Raw genomic sequence first — 21,378 nt, 5'->3', positions numbered from 1 at the left:
GCCACAGACCTGCATGACCTGTGTCCTCCAGTCCAGCCCCACACAGTCTTGCCTGCAAGGCCCGTCTTGGCGGGACTGGCCATTAACTACCGGGACCTGTTTTGAAGATCTTCCCGATCCTTCCCTGCGGAATGAAGCCCCCCCCCACGCCCCCATCCTCGGGCCGCTCCTGTCGCCTTATCTGTTTGTTTTGTACTAGGAATTGAACCCAGGAGGGTTTAGCCACTGAACCATTTTTTATTAAAATAAATTTTTAAAATTCAAAATACTTTTTAAATTTTGAGACAGGGTCTCAGTTGCTTAGGGCCGCGCAAAGTTGCTGACGCTGGCTTTGAGCTTGCCTCAGCCTCCCGCGCACCGCGATGACAGGCAGGGCCACCGCGCCCCGCCCTCTAAATCGAGGCCTCCCGGCGGTGAGCCACTCGCCCGGGCCCCGCCCCTCTTTGCGAGGTTCCTATAGGTCCCGCCTGCGGCCTGTCCCCGCCCCCGGCTGCCCTCTCAGCCAGGCCCCGCCTTCTTCCTGGCCCCTCCCTCGTCGAGAGCCGGCCCCAGCCCCGCCCCCAGCCCGTGCCGCCCGTTTCAGACCCGTTGGCACCGGGCTAACAGCTCCACCCAGTCCACCGCCTGGATGCCCGGCGGCCCGCCTTAAGCAGCCCGGTCCCCGCCCCCCCGCCCGGCCCGCGCAGGTGAGCGGCGAGTGCTCCGCTGCTATGCGTCCTCCGGGTTTCGGCCGTCTGAGGACTTGGGTTGCAGAGGCCGATACAGGGCACCCCCTAGAGGTTCGTGCATAGGACACTGGGACGGGGTGCCTGAGAGCCTGGCGCCCACTAGACAGAGTTCCCTGGCCCGGGCTGTGCTCTGGGCATTTGAAACCTGCCCTGCACCCCCGGGGGCAATCCTTGGGACTGTGGTTACTGGGGCTCGGGTTAGTTGCAAGTGGGGTGGGAGGAAGCAAGCTGTGTGCTTCTGTCCCCAGATAGCTCTGGGGGATTCTGGCCATCTGGTCTCCTCCAAACCCAGCCCCCACCCACCGGGTCTTCCCCTCATCAAGCTGCACTTCACCTCAACCTCACTTTTCCTCATCTGGAGAATGGGCACTGGCCCCGCTCAGATTCCCAGAAGACCAGCGCTGTCCCCGAGCCAGGCCCTGCCCCACCAGGCCCTGGGGACACTGATGACTCAGACGCTTGTGATCCCAGCCCCAGGGAGGTGGAGGGTTCAGCAGAAAAGGAGAGAGTAGAGGACAGAGGCAGTCAGAAACAGGATGGGGGACCCCCCAGGCAGAGGGCAAGCCCCCAGGAGGCGCAGGGCGCAGCCTTCGAGGTCCGGGACATACAGAGTGAGGTGGCCGCGGTGAGGAAGCTTCAACTGTGCGGGGAAAGTGCTCTGGCAGGGCTTGGGGAGGAGGGAGCTGTGGAGTGGGGCGCCTCTCAGGCTCAGGGTGGGCTTGGGACTCTTGGGTCCGCGCTGTTGGGTGAGGGATTATTTGGGGAGCTGCCAGGGAAGGGGCTGCTGGTTAGGGGTGGTTGGCATGACCTCCTAGTGGCTGGACCAGGGTCCCCTGGTGAAAAACCGGACTCAGAATTCTTGAGCTTGTCAACCAGAGGGTTCCCAGCTGGGAGGGGAGTGGCTGGGCCTGCTGGACCCTCCCTAGGCTCCCCAAGGCCAGACCCCTCGTGTACACTGCTGGGAGATATGACATAACCCTGGGTCTGTCTGGTCCGTCAACAAACACGGATTGAGCATCTAACCCAGTGCTGGGCCCCAGGGAGAGGGGCAGGGAGGGCAACTGGGCACGGTTGTCTTGGAGCAGGGAGCAGTGGCTCGTGGCTGGAATCCCTGGTCCGGGCTGTAATGGAGGCAAAATTGGGGTGCCATCTGGGAGACTGGTGGACGTGGGGCTGTTGCAGGTTTGGGACCCCTGGGTTTGAGGACACACAGACAGTGGCAGAATTTTCTGAGCCCAGGGAGGTGGCCACAGCTACACGTGGTAGTCAGTTTAGAGGGTGGACCCCTAGGCCCTGAACTCCTTGAGGGCCCAGTAACAGGCAGTGTCCAGCCTAGGCCAGGGCCACAGGTGTGATGTTGGCCTTGGGCCCTTCTCCTTGACAGTCTCACCAACATGGGCAGTGGTACCCACAAAAGAGACCTGAAGGATAAGGAGCACACAGGTGCATGTCCTGGGGCGGAGGGAGGCGTGCCCGCGGGGAATGGGGGGGCTGGACAGGTGCATGTCCTGGGGTGGAGGGAGGTGTGCCTGCGGGGAATGGGGGGGCTGGGACTACCCCCCAACAAACATGCAGGACTTGCGCGGTGCTGACATGGGGCTTCACACCCATCACTGAATGCGGGACTCAGGATTCGGGGCTGCCCAAGCAGGCCTTGGGGTCTTGGGTTCCTGACAGCCTATCACCAAGCCTCAGTTTACCCATCTGTAGACATGAGTGGACGTTAGTGAGTCTCCAGGCGCATTCTGAGTGGAGGTGACTCAGGGGAAGGGAGACACTCAGGGGAAGGGAGACTCAGCATCCGCTGAGCACAGGGCAGGGACTGGGTTGCACCCCAGAGGTGCCAACCGTTTGTTTATGAGCCGTCCAGGCCCCTGGGGACCCATTAGTGCTCCTGCCAGCGCCATCAGCTGCCTGTCCCTGCAGCGTTCACCTGGGAGGTGAGGGCCAACGACTGGGGCTACTACAAGCAGTTCAAGAAGAAGGTGTGCCTGTGCTGGTACAGGGACAAGTACCAGGTGGGCCCCCACCCTGCTTCCCGGAGCCCCACGGGTGCCGTGCTCCTGTCACCTCCGTCACCTCCCGTCACCTGCGTGTGCCCTGCATTCTGATGTTATTCAGGCGCCAGCTCCTGTCTTGAACAGGCTGGGTTCATTCCTGTTCCCTGCCTAGTGAAGATGAAAGTCACCTAATACATACCCCCAAGTCCTGTGTCCAACCTCCCGCGGGGTCTTGCCCGGAGCACAGGAGTCCCAGCTGCGGGACCCCGTTCAGCTGTCCACTAACGCTGGCCTCAGCGGTGCTCCGTGGGCCTGGTTCAGTAGACGCCTGACTAAATCTGGCCGTGGCCTCTCAGGCGCAGGCGAGGGCCCTGTCCAGGGAGGGCTGGGCTGGCTGGGGTCCCGGCCTGGCAGCACCCTGCATGCCCACTGGTAGCTCTCTTCCAGACCAACGTCATCCGCACGGCCAAGTACAACGTCCTCTCCTTCCTGCCCCTGAACCTCTACGAGCAGTTCCACCGCGTGTCCAACCTGTACTTCCTCTTCATCATCATCCTGCAGGTGGGGCCCAGGCTGCCACCCAGCCACATCCTAGCCTGCAGGCCCCAGCAGCAGTGTCCTCTCCTCCCCCGGGGGACACCCTCCCCAGCCACCCTGGCAGCACGGCGCTATAGCCCTGGGCTGTGACTCCTGTGCTTGTACCCATGTGTTGCCGTCCCTCTTGTCCATCCCCCGGCCCCCACTGCAGCCTGGCACACAGAGGTGCCCAATGTGTGCTGCATGAAGGAGGGTACACCTGCCCTCCAGGCCCAGGAGGGTGTCCTGCTGGCTCTCACTGACTCCCTCAGCCTGAGCTGCAAAGCTGACCGCAGAGGATGAGGAAACAGGGTGCAGATGGGGTCCTCAGGACTGGCCAGCAGGGACAGTCAGGTCAGGATAGGGCAGGCATCCAGCAGGGAACCTCCTCTCCCTGGGGGGCACTGTTCCCAAACACCTCACCCAACCAGCATCTTGCTTCTGGTCTGGAGAAGGTGAGATGCTCTGCTGTTATTCACTGGGTGCTTAAGCATGATTGAGCACCTTCTGTATGCAGCTTCTAGGCTGGGCATGGGGTGGAGGGACTGAGCAGTGACCCTGACCTCTGTCTGCAAGTGATTCAGGACCTGGTGAGGGGTTGGGGGCACCTGGAAAGGTGAGGATGGAGTTCAGACCTGAAGGAGGACGGGGAGGAGGCGAGGTGCTCAGAGGGCCGTACTTGGAGGGGGTGGGGAAGCACGGGAGGCCCCACCTGCTGGCTGACGCCACCTGCCCACATGTGCAGGGCATGCCTGAGATCTCCACGATGCCCTGGCTCACTCTTTTTGCCCCCCTGGTCTGTCTCCTCGCCGTACGCGCCGCCCGCGACCTCATGGATGACATTGTAAGTGGAATCAGGGTGGAGCTGCCCGGGGAGGGGACTGTGGGGAAGAGGGCACGCTCTGACCCCACCCTCTTGGCCCAGGGGCGGCACAGGAGCGACAAGGCCATCAACAACAGGCCCTGCCAGATCCTGACAGGCAAAAGGTGAGGCTGTGAGGGTAGCTTAGGGGACGTGCCAGGACAAGTGGGCTCCCGCATGCTGGGCCTGGCCACACCGGCAGTGTCCACAGAATGGCTGGCACCTTGGTGCTCCTGGGCCTCCTGGTTGAGTCTGATCAGGACCCAGGTCTGCACTTATTAGGCACCTGCCATTTACCAGGCCAGAGGCTAGCCCTGGGATGGGGACAGAGAGGAAGAGGCTCTGAGTGTCTGCTCCTATGTTGTGTGGAGCTCGGACCAAGGGGAGGGTGAAGAGAGGCTAACAGGCTTTTGGACATGGGCCCCAAGGTCACTGGACAGGAGCAAGGACTGAAAGAGGCCAGGGAGGCAGGGGAGGCCTGGGGGTGGTGGCCTGAGCTGTGCTGGCCTTGCAGTGCGACCGCGGCTGTCCTGGCCTCTCACGCCTCCTACCCCGCAGGTTCTCCTGGAAGAAGTGGAAGGACCTGTGTGTGGGGGACGTGGTGCGCCTCAGCAAGGACAGCGTCGTCCCGGTGAGCCGCCTGGCCACGCTCTGCCCAGCCCGGGAAGCGGCCGCCACCTGCTGCCACATTCTCTCCCTCCCCAGGCTGACCTGCTCCTGCTGGCCAGCACGGAGCCCAGCAGCTTGTGCTACGTGGAGACGGTTGACATCGATGGGTGAGAGTCCCCCAGGTTACCAGGCCCAGCAGAGTGGCCTCCTAGCCTCCAAAGAGGTGGGCAGCCAGGCTGCTTGGCCACGTGCTCCTTCAGGTTCCTGGGGGAGGACCCAGGCACTGAGTGTGCTTGTACTGACAGCTGGCACCAATGGCACAGCAAGAAGGTGGTGTTAGTGCCTTAGGAGGAGGCCCCCGCCTGGGGTCTCACCTGTTGCCCCCTTTTCATGGCCAGGGAGACCAATCTGAAGTTCAGACAGGCCCTGCCGGCCACCCATGAAGAGCTGACCAGCACAAAGAAGATGGCAGCCTTCCAGGGTAAGGGGCGCTGTGGCTTTCGCCTCTCTCTGAGTGCCCTCCTTGGGGCTGGCATCACATGGACTCTGAGCTGTTCCTTGACCCATGGGTTTGGCAGCCTTGAGTGGCTTCTGACAGGCTGGTCACCACCACCCATTCACCTTCCTTCCCTGGGTGTGCAACTAGGGGGACCTTGGTGTCCTGTGGCTGCGCAGCGGCTGCGGCATTCTGTTGGGGCTGCGTTTTCTTTTACGCTTAAAGAGCAGCCGCACAGCCGTCGCGGGTGGTCTGTTGAGAGCAGCCCTGGCCTCAGCTGGCCAGGAGCGGGGCTGGAGGCATGGGAGCAGGCTCCTGGCTTCCCTGTCAAGAGTCTTCACACACCTGGTGTGGGGGCAGTGGCCGTGCTGTGGCCAGTGGGGGACAGCCCGTTTCCTGCCCCACTGCAAAGAGAAGTCACTCTTGAACTGGCTCCTGACACCCAGCACTGTCTTCCTGGATGGCGGTGAGATCTGGGAAAGGGTGACTCCTTCCCTGGCACCCTGACCCGGCTGACTCCATGGGGACAGATTCAGAAAGAGGCAGGGACTTTTGATTGAGCTTGCCACCCCCACACCGCCAGTCCCGCAGACCTTGAATGATTGGCAGGAGGCTCTCTCTGGGTCCTGGCCTAGTCCAGCCACCCCACATCCCTCAGGGCATGGTCCCACCTTCCAGAGGAGGTGGCTAAGGTCAGAAAGTTGGTGAAAGGTTGGGCTTGCCAGGGACTCCTCTGCCCCGCCCCCCCCCACGTTTCTGATTCCTACATTTAGGACCAAGTCAGGTGCCCAGTCCCTAGGGTGGACTGGGGCAGGCAGGTGAGGACCATTCGAGAACCTGGCAGCCCTTCAGCCCCTCCCCACACCCGTGGTTATTTCGACCCTCAGTGAACACTGCCCTATGTTGGTGTCTGCACCTGGAGCCCATCTGCTCAAACAGGAATGAGACAGACATCATCTGTGACAGTGGATGGCATGAGGGGGACGGGCCCTAGCACCCAGAAGAAGCAGGATACTGGATTAAGCACCCCTCCCTCCTTCCCACCTTGTGCATGTACTGAGCACCTATGCCACGTGCTGGGCCAGGCCCTGGGGAAACTGTGTGACCGTGACTGAGGGTGGCTCATGACACTGATGATACCATCTCAGGCATAAAAGTCCACCACACACCTAGGCCCAGAGCAGGAAAGGGGGGGGTCTGGTGGGGCTGGCCCAGAGGGCCGCAGGAGAAGCAGGTGTGCACAGCCCGTGGCCATGAGGGATATCAGTGTGCAAGTCTGTGGCACTGCAAGACCATGAGGGTGTGACTAGAGCTGCCGGGTGGCAGGAAGGTTTCCTGGCCTCAATTGGGGAGGGCACAGGGAGTCCTGTGCCAACACCTAGCCACACAGTCCAGAACTCGCCCGGCACCCCTCCCTGACCACCCAGTGGCCACAGGTACCGTGTTCTGTGAGGAACCCAACAGCCGGATGCACCAGTTTGTGGGAATCCTGGAGTGGAACAGCAAGAAGTATCCCCTGGACATTGGCAACCTCCTCCTCCGCGGCTGCAGGGTCCGCAACACAGACACCTGCTATGGCCTGGTCATCTATGCTGGTATGGTGCTCCGGGGCCCTTGCCACGGGAGCTGTTGGGGTGGGAAAGAGGCAGCCAAGCCAGGCACTGCCACCACTATGTGCCTGCTGAGCCACGCAGGCTCCCGAGGCTCCCCTGAGCCAGGGTTCACAGACTGACCATGCTGAGCCAGCACCCACAGTGCTTGTGTGTAGATGGACGGGTTCGTGGTGGGGTAGACTGGCTGGTGGGTGGGATAAACAAATGGATGAGCCATGTTTGTCGTCCCGGAGACTCAGAGGCTGAGGCAGGACATCCAGGTTCCAGGCCAGCCTAGGCAACTTAGCCAGACCCTGTCTCAAAAATAAAAGGAGCTGAGGTGTGGCTCAGTGGTAGAGCACCCCTGAGTTCAGTGCCCAGGATGGGGGGGGGGAATGGGTGGGGTGAATGGATGGGAAGATAGATGGATGGACAGGTACCAACCCTGCAGGTTTTGACACTAAGATCATGAAGAACTGTGGCAAGATCCATTTGAAGAGAACCAAGCTAGACCTTTTCATGAACAAGCTGGTGGTCCTGGTGAGCTGCCAACCAGAACCCTTGCAAGGGACACTGACAAGGACAGGAATGGTCACCACTAACAGAAGCCCTATGGTCATCTTCCTGGCTTAAGTCCCCTTCCTCTGAAAAGTGTGCAGCCTGATCCGGTGAACAAGTCTTTGGGTCAGAGAACGTTTTGTTAAAATAACAGGTTTTAAAAAATGTGTGGAGGGCTGCAGTTGTGGCTCAGTGGTAGAGCGCTCGCCTAGCACGTATGAGGCCCTGGGTTCGATCCTCAGCACCACATAAAAATAAATAAAGATATTGAGTTCAACTACAACTAAAAAATACATATTTAAAAAAAAATGTGTGGAACCAGACATGGTTGCTGTCCTCCCAGCCACTGGGGAGCTGAGGCAGGAGGATTGCCAGTTCAAGGCCAGTCTGGGCAACTGAGCAAGGCACCATCTCAAAATAAAAACATACCATGGCTGTAGCTCAGGGGCAGAGCACTGGCTTCCCAAGTTTTATGAAACTTGACCCTGACCCTTTGCAAACCTATGGGAAATAACAAAATGCTCACCTACCCTGTCCTGAAATTTGGAACAATTCTTACAGTTTTGTCCAATCACCTTCACTGTTTTAAAAAGTTACTGTAATAATAATAAAAAAAAAAAAAGAATCAAAATAAAAGGCAGAAAGACCCTGAAAGTTGCCCTTGGGGGGGGGCCTTCCAGGCCCTGGTCCCAGGGCTGCTTGTCCTTTCAGGGGAGAGCATGCCCCCTCTCTGCTCCACCCTGCAGATCTTCCTGTCCCTGGTGGTGGTCTCCTTGTGCTTGGCCCTGGGCTTCAGTTTCAAGGTGAGAGACTTCAGAGAGAAGCACTACTACCTCTGGGCCATGCACACGCGGAGCATGTTCATGGAGACCTTCTTGAACTTCTGGAGCTTCCTCATCCTGCTCAGCGTCATGGTGCCCATGGCCATGTTCATCCAGTAAGTCCTCCGCGGCCGCCTCGCCCACCCCTGGGCAGGGAGGCCCGCGGCGCCGCGTGACCGGTGTGTGTTCGCAGAGCCGAGTTCATCCACCTGGGGAACAGCATCTTCATCAACTGGGACGTGCAGATGTACCACGAGCCGCAGGACACGCCCGCCAAGGCCCGGAGCACCAGCCTCAACGACCAGCTGGGCCAGGTGCAGTACATCTTCTCAGACAAGACCGGCACGCTCACGCAGAACATCATGACCTTCAAGAAGTGCTGCATCGCCGGCCGCGTCTACGGTGGGCGGGCCCCGCCTCGGGTGGGCGGGCCCCGCCTCGGGTGGGCGGGCCCCGCCTCGGGTGGGCGGGCCCCGCCTCGGGTGGGCGGGCCCCGCCTCGGGTGGGCGGGCCCCGCCTCGGGTGGGCGGGCCCCGCCTCGGGTGGGCGGGCCCCGCCTCGGGTGGGCGGGCCCCGCCTCGGGTGGGCGGGCCCCGCCTCGGGTGGGCGGGCCCCGCCTCGGGTGGGCGGGCCCCGCCTCGGGTGGGCGGGCCCCGCCTCGGGTGGGCGGGCCCCTCCCCAGCGGGCCACGCCCACAGCGGCCACTCCCACACCCACAGCAGGCTCCGCCTCAGGTGGGCGGGCCCCTCCCCAGCGGGCCACGCCCACAGCGGCCACTCCCACACCCACAGCAGGCTCCGCCTCAGGTGGGCGGGCCCCTCCCCAGCAGGCCATGCCCACGGCGGCCACTCCCACACCCACAGCAGGCTCCGCCTCAGGTGGGCGGCCCCTCCCCAGTGGGACCCTCCCAGGGTGGGGCCACGCCCACGCCAGGCCCCAGTCTCAAGTGGTGCCCCACCATGGCCTACCCACCCTGCCAGTGCCCATCACTGAGGACCAGCGCCACTGCTGTGCCCACACCAAATCTGAGTCACTGGCTGTGGCCACACTGCCGCAGACTTGCGTGGCTTCTACCACATCCGGGGTCCCTGGAAGTCTGAGGATAGGAGTGCAGGGGAGGTGGAATTCTGAAGCAGGGTCTCTCCTCAGGTCCAGATAACAAGATTGAGACCCCTGCTAAGGTGAGTCCTGCCACCTGACCACGTGGATAGTGGGGAGTGGGCAGTGACACGCCCAGACTCAGCTGGTCACCCTCTGCCCTCCAGAAGGACCCTTACCTGTGGAACAAGTTTGCAGACAAGAAGTTCCTTTACCACAACGAGGAGCTCCTGGGCATCGTCCGGAAGAAGCAGGACAAGATGGTTCAGGAGTTCTGGCGCCTGCTGGCCATCTGTCACACTGTGATGGTCCACCAGAGTGACGGTGAGTCGTGGGGTGCTCCTGGCCTTACCTCCCATTCTCCAGCTGAGCAGTGGCTTAGAGCCCTAGGGGCCCCTGAGGTGCCCCTGAGGTGCCCCTGAGTGTCCCTGGCCTCAGAGCTGGCCCTGTCCAGCTGGAGTGTGCTCAGTCCAAGTCCTAGGCATCTCCTTAAGGCCGTCCAGGCCTGTGGCCAGACAAGATTGCTTCGCGTTGGGATCAGAGGCAGAAGGTTCCGAGGAAAAGCACGTGCAGGGTTAGGGCCTGAACCTCAGGAATCTGGTTTCAGTAGGGAGGTCACACAGGCCAGACCCAAGTGGTCACCTCCCTTGGGCTTAGAGGCTGCCCAGGATCAGAGGCTGTGGTTCTACAAAAATTCTCAAGCTCTGACCTACTGATTTCCTCCCCTCCACTGTGAGGTGAGATGGGACCTGCCGTGTGACCCTGAGGACCACCACAAAGTCCTGGGGAAGGCTTGTTGCCCCTTGCCCTCACCCGACTGGTCCTCTCTCCCGCCAGACCAGCTGGTGTACCAGGCGGCCTCCCCGGATGAGGAGGCACTGGTGACGGCAGCCCGGAACTTTGGCTACGTGTTCCTGTCGCGCACCCAGGATACCATCACGGTGATGGAGCTTGGGGAGGAGCGGGTCTACCAGGTCCTGGCCATGATGGACTTCAACAGTGTGCGCAAACGGATGTCAGTGCTGGGTGAGCCCTGGACCCTCCCCACCTCGGGCTGAGGGTGGCAGGAGGGGAGCGTTAGTCGGCAGCCTGGCCTCTCCCCTACCCCCTGCACAGTCCGGAACCCAGAGGGCTCCATCCGCCTCTACACCAAAGGCGCGGACACTGTCATCCTGGAACGCCTACACAAGAGGGATGACATGGAGATGACCACAGAGGAAGTACTGTTTGTGAGTCCCTGCTTGGGGGAAGAGGAAGAGTGCGTGGAGAGAGGGCTGCCAGCCCTTGCGGCAAAGGACTTGGGCAGGTTGTGCACTGCACAAACCATTCTCCCCCCACCCCAGAAGCTGGGAGGGGCTGCTCTCCATCTCTCCAACCCAGAGAGATGTCTTCCTGTAATTCACACAGGGGCTGCATGGGTGGGTTGGGCTTTGGCCTGGGCACCGCCCCACCTCCAGCCCTTTCGGTTGCAAGGCCTGCCTTCATGGGCGAGAAGCTCAGCTCTCCTGAGGTCGGCCCTACACCTGGGCACCTTGGGCTCTGCACACAGCCCTTTGTCTGCTTGGGATGCCGCTCATTCTTTGTTATTCACAATCTCTTGGTCCTTGGGACTCACGACAGGCCCCAGCTTCAGGGAGCCTGCACCCTACCACAGGCCTCTTCCCATCATGTGTCCAGCCTGGGGCTCCCTGCCCTGCCCTCCTGCGGCAGTGGGGGACAGTTAGGTGTCCAACCTGTCAAAGTCACAGAGCTGAGGAGCTTGAGGTCCATCCCCCCTTGGAGCGGGCAGGTGAACTGAGGCCCAAGGCTTCCTGAAGCTCCCCCACCCTTGGGGGCCCTCGGTGCTCTCCAGACCCCCCAACCCCTTCCACACCTGGAGCTGCCTACGGGGAGGGGGAGCAAGGGACCCCGGGGGCCCCTTCCTTGGGGCCATCGGATGAGAGTGTGCTGGGCCTTCCATGGGGGCCTGAGACAGATTGGTGTTCCTGTCCCCTCGGTGACAGGGACTCCCAGAGGGAGGGGTCGAGGGTTGGGGGAGTCCTGACCCAAGGAGGGGTCCAGGCAAGCGGAGTGGAGGTCTAGAGAAGTCTTCAGGATCTGCAGGGTGGTGACCGCCGCTGCCGCCCCAGGCCTTTGCGGAGGAGACCTTGCGGACGCTGTGCCTGGCCTACAGGAAGGTGAGGGAGGAGGCCTACGAGGAGTGGAAGCCCCACCACCAGCAGGCCTGCCTCCTGCTGCAGAACCGGGCCCAGGCCCTGCACGACGTCTACGAGCAGATGGAGCAGAAACTGCAGGTGGGCCGGTGTGGGGCTGGCATGCGCCCGGGGACCCACCCCCCGCTGTGTCCCTGCTCAGTGTCCTCCCTGTCCCTAACTTTCCACCCAGCTGCTGGGGGTCACAGCCATTGAGGATAAACTCCAGGATGGCGTTCCAGACACCATCAAGTGTCTCAGGAGAGGAAATATCAAATTTTGGGTGCTCACTGGGGACAAGCAAGGTGGGTCACCAGTGCCTCTCCCTCAGCCCTCTCACACCTGGTCCATCATTCCCCCATCCACCTGTCCATCTGTTTGGGTTCAGTGCTATTCTCCATATTGTCCCTGGGAACGGGAGAAACAGTAATTAAAAGCGTGGGGACCTTCTGGTGCCTCCCATGGTTGGGCAGCTGCCGAGCATGTGGTGAGGGTCTTGTCCTCACAGGAACGCTGCAGGGTGGGGTGCTCAGCACCCATGTGTAGGAGATGGGTGCAGCAATGATTAGAGAGCTTGAGACACCTCCCCAGAGGCGCTCAGCCACATAGGTGGCCTGTGATTCCCTGGGTCTCCACTGGGCTGGTGCCCACCCGGCTGCGGAGGATTTCATATGCCTGAGTGGACCCCTTCCTGCCCGCGGAGGCTAAAGCTGACATGTGAGGGGCATATAAAGACAAATATCCAGGCGGAATTATATATTATATTCTTCACTATGATTTTAAGAGATAAAGAAATTTTTGAGGATCCTAAGAGGTCATGCGAAGCCTGACCCCCAGTCTTGCACTCACCTCGTTCCCACGGCCCAGCCCCAGCCAGCAGACAGTCTCAGAGCTGGCTCTCACTGGCTGACCTGGGTGACATGCCCTTCACTGAGCCAATTGCCATGGCTGGGGGCGGGGTGCACCACGGTGATTGGCAGGGCTTTCTGGCTGGGCTGTGGAGGGCGCTGAGCAGGGCTGGTTCGCAGAGACAGCGGTGAACATCGGTTTTGCCTGCCAGCTGCTGTCGGAGAAGATGCTCATTCTGGAGGAGAAGGAGATAAAGTGAGCGCGAGGCTGGGCGGGCGAGGTGGGAGGGAGGCCCTGGAGGGAGGGGCGAGGGAGGCCGGAGCTGACCCCAGCTGCCCCTCAGCCGCATCCTGGAGACCTACTGGGAGAGCAACAACAACATGCAGACCAACAAGGGCTACCTGAAGTTCGTGTCACAGGTCAAGATGGCCATGATCATTAACGGGGACTTCCTGGTCAGTGTCCACTTGGGGTGGGCAATGAGAGTCTTAGTATGGGGGAGGAGGCTGGGGGAACTGCAGGCTGGTGGTGGGCACCCCAAAGAGCTCCCAGGGGAGGCTAGTCAGGACCTCGAATGAAAACAGAGAGAGATTGCACGGAGGAGGCCAGAGCAGGTCCAGCCAGGGATGGCGATACAGGGATCTCGGAGGGCAGTCTGGGAAGGCTGTTGGATAGGGGCTGAGCATAGAGAGCCCGGAGCAGGCAGAATGATGCCCTCTTCCCCCTGTGCCAGGACAAGCTGCTGCTGTCCTTGCGCAAAGAGCCCCGGGCTCTGGTCCAAAACGTGGTGATGGATGAGGCCAACCCGGATTCTGGCCAGGTGAAGAGGGACTACCTTCAGGCCAGGCGGATATCCCTCATGTGGCAGAGCTTCGGGACCTCCGTGGCCTCTTCCGAGTCCGATACTACAAAGACCCCAAACAGCCCCGAGGTGCTTCGGGAACGGGCCTTTGTGGACCTGGCCACCAGGTGCCAGACGGTCATCTGCTGCCGGGTGACGCCTAAGCAGAAGGCTCTGATAGTGGCGCTGGTCAAGAAATACCAGCACGTGGTGACCCTGGCCATCGGGGACGGTGCCAACGACGTCAACATGATAAAGAGTGGGTGGTGGGCAGCAGGGATGAGGTGGGGGGCCTGGGGGTGCTGGGGGCCTGGCAAGCTGGTTGGGTGGCTGTGGGCTGACCAGCTGCATGTGCCCTGCAGCTGCGGACATCGGTGTGGGGCTGTCGGGTCAGGAGGGCATGCAGGCGGTTCAGAATAGTGACTATGCGCTGGCCCAGTTCCGCTTCCTGCAGCGGTTGCTGTTGGTGCACGGGCGTTGGTCCTACATGCGGGTCTGCAAGTTCCTGCGGTACTTCTTCTACAAGACGGTGGCCAGCATGATGGCTCAGATCTGGTTCTCTTTCTACAACGGCTTCACCGCCCAGGTGGGCATCAGTGGGAATAGTCTCCCCTCAGGAGCAGCAGGTGGGCCCACACAGAATGCTGGGGTTCCCCCCTGGGCGAGGCTGGCCTGAGGTCACACTGGGCTGCCTACGTGGAAGTACAGGGTCCAGACCAAGGGGGAGGGTCATGACTCACACATGCTGTGTGCTTGACGTGTCCAGGGTCCTTTGGTGAGTGAATGCTGTGAAGGGAAGGCGTGCTCCAAACGCACTTCCTCTGGGGCCATCGAGGGGACTGAACCCCAGGGGAGGTGATGGTGGGAGCTGGGTCCCTGACTCCTAGCCGCTCACTGGTGAGGCAGTGTAGACTGGATGTGTTCTTCAGGGCTGAGAGGAGACTCCCTTAGCGTAAGGAAATGGCCTGGAATTCCACTTTTCCAGAGGTAGGGAGCTGCCCGTCACTAGTCCTGGGCATCTGAGAGGGAGCTCCCCAGAAGCACCCTTGCGCGTCCCCTTCCCCAGGCCTGGAATCAGCCACAGCCTCAAGGAGCCTTGTTTCTTCATTAGTGAGTGGAAGTTAGACCCCATGGTCTGTGGTGGTGGGGGCTCAGAGCCACTGGGACACTCTTACCCTTTCAGAAAGCAGAGCTAGAAACGTGCACAGATGGACTGGTGTGTCTCTGGACCCACCACATCTGTGCCTCTCCCCACCCTCCCTAGCTGTCATATCTGCCTGTCATCTCTATTGTCTCCTCTCTTGTCTGCCACCCATCATCTCTACCAGTCCTGGGTCTGTTGCCCACCTACCTATCTTATCAGTCTGTCTGTCTGTCAATCTCAACAGTGTTTCCACCTGGGAGGGGTCTGGGCTGCTGTCCCTGGGGCTCTTCCACTCTGCACCCCTCAGGGGTCCCCTAAAGCTAAGGTGCTGTGAATTGAGAACTGCCTGCAGATCCTGCTCTCCAGCCGGTCCACCTGCCGCTCTTTAGGGGGCCTCCATTAAAGCACAGACCGGAAGTGCTTCCTACAGAGGCCGCCTTCCCCGCCTTCCGCGCTCCAGCCTTCCCTGGCCTCTCAGCCCCGTCCTGGTCTAGGAGTAGATCCAGTTTTGGCCTGGACCCCTCCCCAAGTGCCTGGCCAGCTTGGCGGGGCTCCTGGGGCCCAGATGTGCCTAGGCCCCTGGCCATGGGGCATCTGAAGGCCACCCTGTCCTCCCACGCTCCCGGCACAGCCCCTGTACGAAGGCTGGTTCCTGGCGCTCTTCAACCTGCTCTACAGCACCATGCCGGTCCTCTACATCGGGCTCTTCGAGCAGGTGAGAGGTGGGCCTTCTCCAGCCGAGGGCCGGGGCCAGGCTGGGGGCTACAAGCCAGGCCCAGGGTCCCGGTGGCAGGGTCTGAGCCCCGTCTCATGGGGAGTCCTCAAAGGCGCGTCTTGACAGCACCCCACACCCCACAGAGCCTCCTGGTGGGAACCCTGTGTGACCAGTGGCTAGTGGGGGGTCTGTGCCCTTGGGTCCTTCTGCCCGCGCCCTGCCCCACGAGCCTCCACCCCTAGGATGTGACCGCCGAGAAGAGCCTGCAGATGCCCGAGCTGTACACCGCGGGCCAGGAGAACGAGCTCTTCAACTACTGGGTGTTCTTCCAAGCCATCGCCCACGGCACGGCCACCTCCCTGGTCAACTTCTTTGTGACACTCTGGGTTGGCCACGACTCGGTGGGACCCTCCAGCTTCAGTGACTACCAGTCCTTTGCCGTCATTCTGGCCCTGTCGGGGTTGCTGTCCATCACCCTGGAGGTAGGCAGCCCCGGGCCCTCGTCCCCCTGGCCTCTGCTTCAGGGGCCCCACAGGGGGATCTGGGGCTCCTGGTCCTCAGCTGCACCCTTCCCTGTCCAGGTCATCCTGATCATCAGGTACTGGACAGTCCTGTGCCTGCTGACCATTTTGTTCAGCCTTGGTTCCTACGTCATCATGACATATGCCACTCAGAGCTTGTGGCTCTGGAAGATGTCACCCCAGGCCTTCCCATTTCTGTGTGAGTCCCCAGTAGGGGTTGTGATGTGGGTGCCCACAGTGTGGGAGGTGGCCCAGGCATGGGACGGTCCTTGATGACAGCTATGCCAGGGGGTGGGCAGATCACAAGTCACCCAATGAAGGGTCCCAAGAAAGGGGCTGAGTTTCTGGAGTTTGTGCATGGTGACCGCAGGTGAGGGGAGGGGAAGGAGGTGGGGGCACCACGCGGGCCCTGCCGTGACTCACACCCTGTCCAGATGCTGACCGAAACGTGCTGGCCCACCCCTCGAGCCTGCTGGTGATCCTGCTGAACGTGTCCCTGAGCACGCTGCCCGTCCTGGCCTTCCGGGTCATCTACCAAGCGCTCAAGAAGCCCCGTCGTGAGGTGAGGCAGGCCCAGGGTTGGTCCAGAATCAGGTTCCGGCAGGACACTGGTGGGCTCCCCTGGGGAGGGAAGGACCTGGCCAGTGCCCATTACACCAAAGGCTGTAAATGCCCCCAGGAGGCAGCCACCTCAGGCCAGTCAACAGCCTGGGGCAGCCTGAGTGCCCTGTGCTGCCCCTTTGCTCTGCAGCCAGAAGAGGAGGCCCTGCCGGAGGACACTGTCACCGTGGAGGCCGCACCTCCCCTGCGCAGGGGGACCCCCTCACGGCGCTCCAGCTACGCCTTCTCCCACCGCGAAGGCTACGCGGACCTCATCACTCGGGGCACGAGCCTGCGCAAGTCAGCCAAGAGCGACAGCAAGGACGTCTCAGATTCCACAGCCCCCTCCGACGCGGAGGTGTCCCTGAGCCGCGGGGGGCCCCCCTGCCTCATGCGGAGGGCCTCAGGCGCGAAGAGGAAGAGTCTCCAGCGCCCCAGGAAGCCGTCCTTAGAGGACACACTGACCTGGAGTGGGTCAAGCTCGTCCGTGGCTGCAGAGGGGCTGGGTGCGTTTCCCTCAGAGAGCCACTCCACTGTCAGCAAGACGTCACCTGCCACCACGAGCAGGTCACCGGGGTCCACCCAGGAAAACAAGCCACTCTCTGAAAATCAGTCTCAGCTCTTCACGAGTCGTCCTCTGCCTTCAGGCCAGACGGTGAAGAGCCAGCCAGAGCCCCTGGAGGGACGGCCACCCTCGGTCCAGACCCCCATCGGGGAGAGCTGGCCGGGTGTCTGGCAGAAGGAGCGCCACCCTGCCACGGAGGCCGTGGCGCCGCTGCCCCCACCGACGCCCGCACCCCCGGCAGAGGCTCTGCTGCCTACCCTGGAGGAGTCGTCCCCGAGTGAGCAGCCCATGGAGGTAGAGCGGGGTCCTGTGGAGAGGCAGCCCTCACCCATGGAGTGGCTGCCAGAGCTGCCCGAGAACCAGTCGCCACCCGGTTGAGCAGGGCAGCTGCCCCCAGAGGACCACTCGCTGCCCCGCAGAGGCCACCAGCAAGCCAGAGCCTGCCTCCGATGACCAGGGCCACAGCTTTTCATTTTCTAATAAACCAGGGTCCCCCTGACCCCAGGGTTGCTTGGGGCTCACTCCTTTCCCCACCTGGGGAGGGGGCCTGCCTCTGGGCTGCCCCGGGGCGCGTGCAAGGGCTTCCCCTTCTCCTGGCTCTGGCTGCCCTCTCCTGGGGGCCTGGAAGGCCCCCACCCTGGGGCCATCTGGCTTCAGCAGGGCTGTGGGGTGGGCCCCAGGCCAAGCCAGGGAGAGGCAGACCCCCAACCCTGGCCGTCCCCCCCCCTCCCGGTGGGGCTCCCCGTGGGGCTCGCGTCCTCCCGCCCCCACCCCTGCAGTCAGCCAGCACACACACCCAGGTGAGTGACTAGAAAATAATTTATTGAAGGAAAAAAACAAAACAAACCCAGCACAAGAATGGTTAACAATGAGGAGGGTTTTTTGTTTTTGTTTTTTAAGCCTGTGGCTGAGGGTGGGGGTAGAGAGGGCTGCTGGTCCCTCCTGCACTGCGGGAGAGGGGACTTTGGATGATCTGAATAGGGTCTCCCCTGTAAGCAGCCCCTTCCAACCTGATTAAAAGCTCTGGGGGCCTCCTTCCCCCCACAGCTGAGGTACCCCTCCAAAAACAGCTCTTGAGGGTCTGATGGGGTCCCCAGGAGGAGCCCCGTGCCCTGGGGTCCTGATTTTGGTCAAACCACTTGGGGCTGAGAAGGAGAATGGCCAGGAGCACCCACCCCCACCTCTCCAGGGCCCGGGCCCAGCCCTGCAGAGGAGGCCTTCCGTCCTGCAGGGAGCAGGGCACCCCTGCGGGGGGCCTGTCCTAGGAAGTGGGCGGCCACCTCCTCTCTGCAGCCACGCCCAGGAGTGCAGCCTGGCCCCCTTTCCGCAACTCCCGGGCCCTGGCCTCATGGAAGTAGCGGAGTCACAGGCAGAGGGACATGGTCCCAGAGCCATCCTTCCTGGTCCTCCAGGTCCCCGAGTGGGCTAGGGGATGGGCTCCCCACAGGGCCACATGGTCCCGGCTCCTGTCCAACCCAGGGCCAGGGAGGCTGAGTGTCTAGACGGTGGAGTGGGGGTATCCGGCCCTGCGGCTCTGGGGACATGGGGAGCACCCAGCCCCCGCCCTGGGTGACGAGGCCGCACTTGATTGTCTTCTCCTGTGACAAGACATGGGGAAATCCAAGTACAGTGAAACCAGCTGGGTGGGGGGTCTGGGGGCAAGATGGGGCTGACACCCAGGGGCACCCAAGGCCTGCGGGTGGGCAGGCAGCACCCACCCAGCCAGGGCAGGCGGGCGGCGCGAGGGCCAGCCCTGCTTGCTCTGGGACCTTCTTTCCTCTCCCTGGGGCTCCTCAGAAGGGGAACAGAAACACAGAGCAAAGATGGCGGCATGGATACAAAGATGGACGTGACCCCGGCTGCGGCCCCCCACCCCCCACTCATTACATTATCGCCAAGAAAGAGTAATATTAGCCATGCATCAAATCAAACTCCATTTTTTCTTTTTTTCTTCCTTTTTTTTTTTTAAATTACATTTGAACACAGAACACACAGAATAATAAATACTCTTATAAGACATGACTCCAAAAAACGAGAAACAAACAAGCCAGAGATCAGAAAGGTACACCTGGCACACCCTCTCTCTTTCCCAAAGACTCATCTCGATGAGCGTCTGTCAACCGCCGGTCCCTGCCTCACAGCCTTGCCCTCCCGCCCTCTGACCACCGGCTGCACCGCCCTGACATTCAATACGTCTCCCACAGAACGGGCCAAAGAAACGACATGCCATCGTCTGCAAAATTATAATTTAACGGTATAAAGCTTCAAGTCACGTTTTCCAAAAACTAGCTAAGGATTTTTTTTTTTATCACATAAACTATACATTAAATATTTTGAGGTATTTCAGAGAAAATTGTCAAAGGCTTGAAGGAATTGTGCTGGAGATCGGGTTCCCTGTGAGGAAAATGATCTTTGGTATGGGATGATCAGGTGGGTATAGAAGACGTTTGGGGTCCAGGCCCGGCAAAGGGGCTGGCCGAGCTCAGGCAGGGCACAAGAGCCGGTGTGGGCATGGTGTGTGTGTGTGTGTGTCCATGGGGACTGGGGGTGCAATGCAGTGGCCAGGGCTTGCGTAGCAGGCACCAGGCTCTGGACTCCTGATCCAGGAGCCCCAGGTACTTTGAGGAGGCTTCACCTGACCTGACCACGGAAGTCAAGGCTAGAAGATCCACATCGAGAACCGCCTCCGGGCAAGGCCTCCCCTTCCACAGGGACACAGGAAGCCCCTGGCCCTGGCCCTGGGGTTGGAAGGCAGGAGCCACCAGTCCCTGTGTTCTCAGAAGGGCTTGCACTTGGGCAGGTCACTGCCCGGGAGGGACACGCTCACTTGGCATAACTTAAAAGTTTTCTTCTGATCTTAAGAGAAACGAAAAGGTTTTTGCCAGCCCTGAGCCTGTGGGACTCGGAGGAGCCCCAGGCGGCCAGGCTCCATCAGAAATTGGGGGGTGAAAGGGGTAAAGGGGGCCCAGATCTTAGTGGGGAGCCTGTGCTCCCCCAGAATGGCATTCAGTGCCCAGGGACCACCGTGGGGCATAGGAGGCAGTGTGTGTGTGTCCGTGTGAGTCTGTGCGTGTCTGTGTATGTCCTCATGCATGCGTCTGGGGTAGGGTCACTTGTGAGTGGGGATATGGGGAGTTCTCACTTTTGGGATTCTGCCCCAACACCCAAAGGTTCTAGAAGCATCATCCTTCAGATGGGTTGCTAAGAAGCTGGGAGCACAGCGTGTCGATAAGGACAGAGGACACTCCACACACATCTTTGGTTCAAGAAAAAGGCACTCATCGACCTCGCTGTCCTCTCTCCCTCTTTCTCTCGCTCTCTGGGGGCAGGGCAGCCCCTGGCTGCGGGGGACCCTAGCATCCAGCACAAGTCCTTGGGGGAATCTTTGGTATCAGGCGTGATTTTTCCAATCACAGATTGAAGGTTGAGTGAGGTAGCCTTTACCTAGGGGGGGTTCATTGGAAATGTCTCTTGCGTTCTCCAGGGGAAATGGGGGGCCCTCCCTGGGAGGCAGCCCACAGGTGGGGCCAGGGGACCGGTGGTTGGCTTCTGGATCTGGAACCCCAGGGGGGTGGGTCCTGGGATCCAGCTGCTGGCCAGTCCTGGAGGTCACCCAGAGGAGACAAGATGAGCAGGATGGGTGGGTGCTCATCTTCATTTCTCACCCTCCCCCCTGCATTTTTTTTCTTTTTTTCTTTTTTGGCAAAAAAATGGAGCAAGCAGATTCCAACTTCCTCAAAGTCGTCCTTCTCTCCTCGGGGAGAGCTGCGGCAAGCGCGCAGTCCACCTCAGGCTCCTGCAGGCTGAGTTCTGCACCCCAGGCGGCAGGGGTGGGGTGGGGTGGTGAATTCCAGGGGTCAGGAGCCAGCCCAGGCCTGGGCAGCTGGGTGCTCCGAGGGCCGGGGCTGGTGGAATCCAGCGTGGTCTCCTGGTTTCTGTCCTTCCCTGGGTACCACTCGTCAAGGTGCCTGGAGATAAAGTGAATAACCAAGGGGGCGGGGAGGGAGGCGTCTGGGAGTTACCCGCATGTTGGAGCTGGACCCCGGCGGTCTGGGTGGGGGTGGGAAGGGCGCTGGCCCGCAGGCCCCCTCCCCGGGCTTTAAGGCAGGCAATTCTTGGCACAAGGAGTCCTGGCCGCTGGGAGGGCAGCTCGGTTCTCGGAGTAGGGCGCCGTCCTGCCAGGGGAGGGGGTCGGCGTGGGGGGGGGGGCTCTGCAAGGACCCAGCTTGACTGGGGGTTTTGGCGACTTCCAGGGGGCCGAGTTCTTGGGGAGGGGACAGGAGGCGCTGGGGAGGAAGGAGGGCAGGCCTTCTGCCTTCCTCCGTGGGTCGGGGGTCTGGCGAAAGGGTTAGTTATTCTTAAAATTCCTTTTTTAAATACCCGGTTTATATTTCTAGTATGTGCTTCTTGACCCGCTTTAGGGAACGACACAGTGAGGCCCCTGGCGTCCTGGGTGAGGGGCCGGGGAGCTCCTTTCCGCCGTCCCCTCGGGGTGGGGGGCTTCCTCGGCTGGGCGGGGTGGGGGGGGCCCTTGTGCGCTCGGGCTGGGGTGTGCGGTCCCTCCCGGGCGGGGCGCGCGGCACCCCTGCAGCGCCCGGGCTGGAGGGAGCC

At 61.3% G+C, this 21,378-nt stretch overlaps 1 protein-coding gene across 1 annotated transcript; it reads left to right on the top strand.

The window, feature by feature from the left end:
- Positions 1 to 1,226: 1,226 nt before the first annotated feature.
- On the top strand, positions 1,227 to 17,145 carry ATP8B3 (ATPase phospholipid transporting 8B3; the record flags this gene model as incomplete). The annotated part of the gene is made up of 28 exons (XM_081287429.1): positions 1,227 to 1,353; positions 2,113 to 2,171; positions 2,655 to 2,746; positions 3,176 to 3,289; positions 4,050 to 4,148; positions 4,230 to 4,291; positions 4,725 to 4,797; positions 4,872 to 4,942; positions 5,174 to 5,256; positions 6,708 to 6,866; positions 7,315 to 7,403; positions 8,168 to 8,358; positions 8,436 to 8,644; positions 9,392 to 9,423; positions 9,508 to 9,664; positions 10,178 to 10,366; positions 10,457 to 10,569; positions 11,470 to 11,634; positions 11,726 to 11,837; positions 12,561 to 12,636; positions 12,725 to 12,836; positions 13,115 to 13,481; positions 13,585 to 13,808; positions 14,998 to 15,081; positions 15,324 to 15,563; positions 15,663 to 15,801; positions 16,037 to 16,164; positions 16,354 to 17,145. The coding sequence occupies exons 1-28, from the start codon at positions 1,265 to 1,267 to the stop codon at positions 17,143 to 17,145; spliced, it is 4,320 nt and encodes a 1,439-aa protein (XP_081143555.1). The 5' UTR covers positions 1,227 to 1,264.
- Between the last annotated feature and the right edge of the window lie 4,233 nt (positions 17,146 to 21,378).

The sequence above is a fragment of the Spermophilus citellus genome, assembly GCF_964194105.1.
Source record: "Spermophilus citellus genome assembly, chromosome: 3".
NCBI lineage: Eukaryota > Metazoa > Chordata > Mammalia > Rodentia > Sciuridae > Spermophilus > Spermophilus citellus.
The sequence above is the reverse complement of the archived record's forward strand: the minus strand, read 5'-3'. Positions and strand labels throughout refer to the sequence as shown.